Consider the following 4,585-nt stretch of genomic DNA (forward strand, 5'->3'; position numbering starts at 1 on the left):
TGCGTCCGACGGTTCTGGGGCGGGGGTCACCGGGGCCAGACCTGCCCGGCCCTAACCTCACCAGGCCGCCTCCGCTGTCGCCCAGTCCCGGTCGCTGGCGGATAGTGACCTCGAGCAAGCAGGACCTTCCCTCCCACCCCTCCCACCTGGCCTCCGCGGGAAGCCCCTACGATCCCGCTCAGCAGTGGGGCAGTCGCTGAGGACAGCGAGTCCTGGGAGTGAGCCCAAGGCCACCCCTGGCCAGCCCAGGAGAGACAGCCAGGGCAGGCCCAGCAGCCGGAGGCCAGGCTTTGGCCACGGCAGTCTCCCACGTGCAGAGACGTCGCCTGCTTTTTATCCTGTTAACCTGTCTTCGGTGGTTGTGCCACGACATTCCCCAGGGTGCAGGTGCCCGGTGGCCGAGGGTCAGTCCAGTGGGAAGGCCTTGCTCTTCTAGGCTCATCCTGCTGGCGGTCCTCCTGTTGCTGCTGTGCGGGGTCACAGCCGGCTGTGTCCGGTTCTGCTGCCTCCGGAAGCAGGCGCAGGCCCAGCCACATCTGCCACCAGCACGGCAGCCCTGCGACCTGGCGGTCATCCCTATGGACAGCGACAGCCCTGTACACAGCACTGTGACCTGTGAGTGCCTAGGGGCCCTCGAGTTGGGGGTGGAGATGGCGGGGGTAAATGCCAAGCCCACCTCCACGAACCCACTCTGGTTTGCTGCAGCCTACAGCTCCGTGCAGTACCCACTGGGCATGCAGTTACCCGTACCCTTTGGGGAGCTGGACCCGGACTCCATGGCTCCTCCTGCCTACAGTCTGTACGCCCCGGAGCCTCCACCCTCCTACGATGAAGCTGTCAAGATGGCCAAGCCCAAAGAGGAAGGGCCAGCACTCTCCCAGAAACCCAGTCCTCTCCTTAGGGCCTCAGGCCTAGAGACCACTCCAATGCCCCAGGAGTCGGGGCCCAATACCCAACTACCACCTTGTAGCCCTGGTGCCCCTTGAAGGAGGTAGGACAATGGACCAGAGCTTCGAGAACTAGCGCTTGGAGCCAAGGGCCCCCAGCCCACCCCACCATCCCACACATTGCTGTGGCCCCAGCCTTGGTGTCATTTTACACCAGCCCCATGGCGTCACCCCCTAGGCAGGCTGCTGCTTTCAGCCTCAGCCCCTGGCCCAGTCCCAGCAGGCCCTCAGCCTGGAAGAGGCCCCTTGGGCCTGAGCCTCAGGTGGGAGCTCAGGGCCAGCTGTGACGTCTGCATCTTATTGGAGAGAGAATAAAGTTTGTATTTAAGTGATCTCTGCCTATGTGGGAAGGACTCTGGGACTCCAGGGCTATGGGAGGAACCCTCGGGCAGCCAACCCCCAGTGCAAGCAGGCAGGGCGAGTGCATGGTCCCTGGCCTGTACCCCGTCCAGGCTTCAGGCTGGCATTCCTAGCCCTGAGCTGGGCAATGGGTGGTGTCAGGTGTCCTGGCAGAAATGACTGGGGATGTGTTTCTGTGGCTGGGCCAGGAAAACTCTTTTCCTTCTCCAGCCCCATGCCTTTGCCCATTGCCCCCCAACCCTGGCTGGGACAGTGAGGCACACGCAAGTCAGGCTAGAACATTTATTTTGCACAGAGCTGGGGGAGTGGGTGGCAGGGGGCAGTGGCAGTGGCCTTCCCGGGCAGGCCTCCCATGACTGTAGCAGCTGCGCCCTACTGGATCAGCTTGAAGGACTCCCCGGTCATCATGGCCACAAACTCTGGGGACAGAGGGGCAGGTCAGCAACTTGCCCTGGCCCAGCCACTGGCTCCCAGGGCTCCAGCCCACTCACCCTCATAGTCGATGGTCCCGTCCCCGTCCTTGTCAGCCTCCTTCATCATCTGCTCCGCCTCCACCTCGTTGAGGGGCTCCCCTGCATTCATGAGCACGTACCTGTGGGGCCTGGCGCTGAGCCACTCCATCGGCCCTGCCCGAGCCCGCCCACCGCCTGCCCCCCACCCGAGCCCTACTTGAGTGTGTTCCAATCAATGTAGCCCTTGCCCTCTTTGTCGAAGACGCGGAATGCCGCCCTCAGCTCGCTCTCCTGGTTCTGGGCCTTCTCATGGTAAACTCCCATTAGTGCCAGGAAACCATCGCAGTTGAAGAACCCTTTGTCTGCAAGGAGCACAGCTGGGGCGCAAGGGACAGGGGGCACAGCACTCCCCATGGGCTCTGCCTCTTCCCCCATAGGCACTGAGACCTGACCCAGGGCCGCTCCCCGAGGCTACCCACCCCACTCCAGCCACAAGCTCACTGTCTCTGTCCACGTCCTTGGCCATCGAGGCCAGCTCACTCTTGGTGGGGTTGATACCCAGCAGGCTCATGAGCCGCTCCAGCTCCCCCGTCTTCACCTCCCCGTTGCCCTCTTCATCAAACATTTCAAAGACTCCCTTGTACTCCTTGATCTGCTCAGCCGACAGGCGCTCTGTCTGCAGGGGACACCCACACCGGCCTGACCAGGAGTCTCTTCTGCCCCTGTGTCCAGGGAAGGGTCGGAGATACCCCTGCACCCATCCCTCCGTTGGCAGCCTTTCAAGGTGAGTGGTAAGAGAGGAGGCCCCCAGCGCAGAGCAGTCTTCCCGGACAAGGGGTCACACGCCAGGGGTTTGCAGGGCCAGCAGGGCTCTGCCAGGCAGCTCACAGGGGCAAAGGCCAGACAGGCAGGGGCCAGCATTCGAGGGAACAGCGGGAGCTGCAGGGCCAGGCGGGCCAGGCTGCAGTCCTGGAGTCTGGCAATGGACACTAGGTGAGACAGGTAAAGGAAGCTGAGAGCAGGGTAGGGAGGTGCCCAGCCCTGGCCTGGGCTTCCAGCTCAGGATTGAGATACAGCCCAGGAAGCAGAGTCCTAGGCTCCAGCCTGTGTGGCATTCTGGAGGGAGAATCCAGCACCGGGCCACACCTGCCTGCCACCACTGCTGCTGCCCATCTGGGAGCCAGCTTCCAGAAAGGGCTGCTCCACCCTGGCCCCGGAACAAGGGCTGTGTTGGTGGCAGCAGGGCTTGGCCACTTCTTCCACCTCAGCCTCTTCCTGCCCAGGCTCCCTGGTAGATCCTCGCACCTCCAGATTCCAGCTCAACCTACCCAACCAGCCCGCTGGAGACTCCATCGGGCACAGGGAGCAGCCTTACCATGTCAGTGGTTGTCTGACGGGATTCTGCAGGGTGGTGGCACCAGGGCTGCTGTGGGCAGAACGCTGGGGCAGTGGTGGCAGCTGAGTTTTAGCTGGGCCTGGCTGCCTGGGGTCCCCAGGGTCCAGATTCCAAGAGCCTTTTATGGGTGGGAAATCCTGCTGGCCCTATTTTGGGACAGGCTCTCAGCCTTATCCACAAGGACCCTTCCCGGCCCACTTTGGCCTGGGCTTCCCCCGACCCTGAAGATGGGCACCGAAGGCCGAGTGCAGGGGCCAGGAAAGGGCTGAGACGTGGCGGGACCCTCAGGAAAGGGCTGAGACGTGGCAGGGCCCTCACACATACTGTTCCCCTTGCTGTTCCCTCTTCACCGGACCAAGTTCTGAGTCTACCTTTCCAGAGGTGCGGCCCTCCAGCAGGTCTGCACGGGACCCTGGTCCCATGCTGTCATCACTTACCAGTGAGATTTCTTGTTGAAGGCCCATCCTGGCCAGCTGGTGCCCAGTGGCTCAGAGGCTGGCCACCCTCCCATCCTGGTGGACTCAACATTGGCCCCGTGCCAGTATGTCACAAACTCTCCAGACAGGTCGAATGAACAAATGCATTAGGCACCTCTTGACCACTTTATACAGGAGGGGCTGAGGGTCCACCATTCAGGGAGAAGACAGCAGGACATGGGCTGGGGGTGAAGGGGGAAAGGGGGCAAGACAGACAGGGCCTGGGGGCTGGGCTGCCTGCTGGAAGTCGGGCACAGTTGGGGGCTATTTTGGGGTTTCTCAAGGAAACCTGACCTCCCTTCCACTCAGAACAGCAAAGCTGGCTCCCGAGGGGGCCTGGTGCCCAGGCTGGTCAGTATCAACACGCCACAGTGGAGCACACGCCTGCACACGTGTGTTCCCTCCTCAGACCCGCAGTGACCCCTCCCTGTCTGGGTCTAATTACCCACCAGACTCCCAAAGCCAGGGTCCAGCTCCTCCCTGCCCCACCCAGGCAGGGGTGTGAGGTTTGCAGTGGCAGGGCAGGGTCCTCAGGGTCACACTCACACCTGCCCCCCAACTGGCCCCTTGGCGGCATGAAGACTCTGAGCAGGTGGGGCACTCAGTGTCCCCCGCCAGCCCAGCCCTCTGCCTGCCAAAAAACCTGAAGCTACAGGATGCCTCCCACTGAGACCCAGGCCAGCTGCTGAGACTGCAAGATTGATGCTGAGGAGGGCAGGCCAACGGCCTGGGACACCTCCAGCCAAACAGGGCCGGGGCTGGAGGGAAGCAGCCCTGGGTCTGGTGGGGCCAAGGGAGGCCCTGACCTTCATCCTGGCTGCTCCCTGGCCTCAGCTTTCCCCTGGGCTGGGGAGGGGACAATTCGTGCACTGAGCACCTTCCCCCAGGGGCACAGAATGCAGGAGCCGCAGCACCCAGGCCAGGGCCCATCCTGGGTTCTGGTCCGGGGTCCCG

The 4,585-nt window shown here is 62.9% G+C and overlaps 2 protein-coding genes across 3 annotated transcripts in view; one reads left to right on the forward strand and one right to left on the reverse strand.

Moving 5' to 3' along the window:
• Nucleotides 1–1,278, forward strand: part of TMEM52 (transmembrane protein 52) — a 2,656-nt gene extending 1,378 nt beyond the window's left edge. Inside the window, exons 2-3 of the mRNA XM_011987252.1 lie at nt 318–615; nt 706–1,278. Of these exons, the coding sequence (XP_011842642.1) occupies nt 318–615; nt 706–986 (579 nt within the window). The 3' untranslated portion in view covers nt 987–1,278. The remainder of the gene's footprint in view (nt 1–317; nt 616–705) is intronic.
• A 300-nt stretch (nt 1,279–1,578) lies between these two features.
• CALML6 (calmodulin-like 6) lies at nt 1,579–4,077 on the reverse strand. Of its 2 annotated transcripts, XM_011987228.1 has the most exons (6): nt 3,593–4,077; nt 3,135–3,185; nt 2,261–2,435; nt 1,977–2,121; nt 1,799–1,899; nt 1,579–1,726 (listed from the first exon to the last, which is right to left on the reverse strand). In XM_011987228.1, exons 1-6 carry the CDS (start codon nt 3,617–3,619, stop codon nt 1,680–1,682), a joined length of 546 nt encoding a protein of 181 aa, XP_011842618.1. In that variant the 5' UTR covers nt 3,620–4,077; the 3' UTR covers nt 1,579–1,679. The 2 variants fall into 2 exon arrangements, with proteins under 2 accessions (XP_011842618.1, XP_011842619.1); XM_011987229.1 differs by lacking the exon at nt 3,135–3,185 and having other exon boundaries at nt 3,593–3,792.
• Nucleotides 4,078–4,585: the final 508 nt, after the last annotated feature.

This window comes from Mandrillus leucophaeus, unplaced genomic scaffold (assembly GCF_000951045.1).
Source record: "Mandrillus leucophaeus isolate KB7577 unplaced genomic scaffold, Mleu.le_1.0 Scaffold305, whole genome shotgun sequence".
NCBI classification, from domain to species: Eukaryota; Metazoa; Chordata; class Mammalia; order Primates; family Cercopithecidae; genus Mandrillus; species Mandrillus leucophaeus.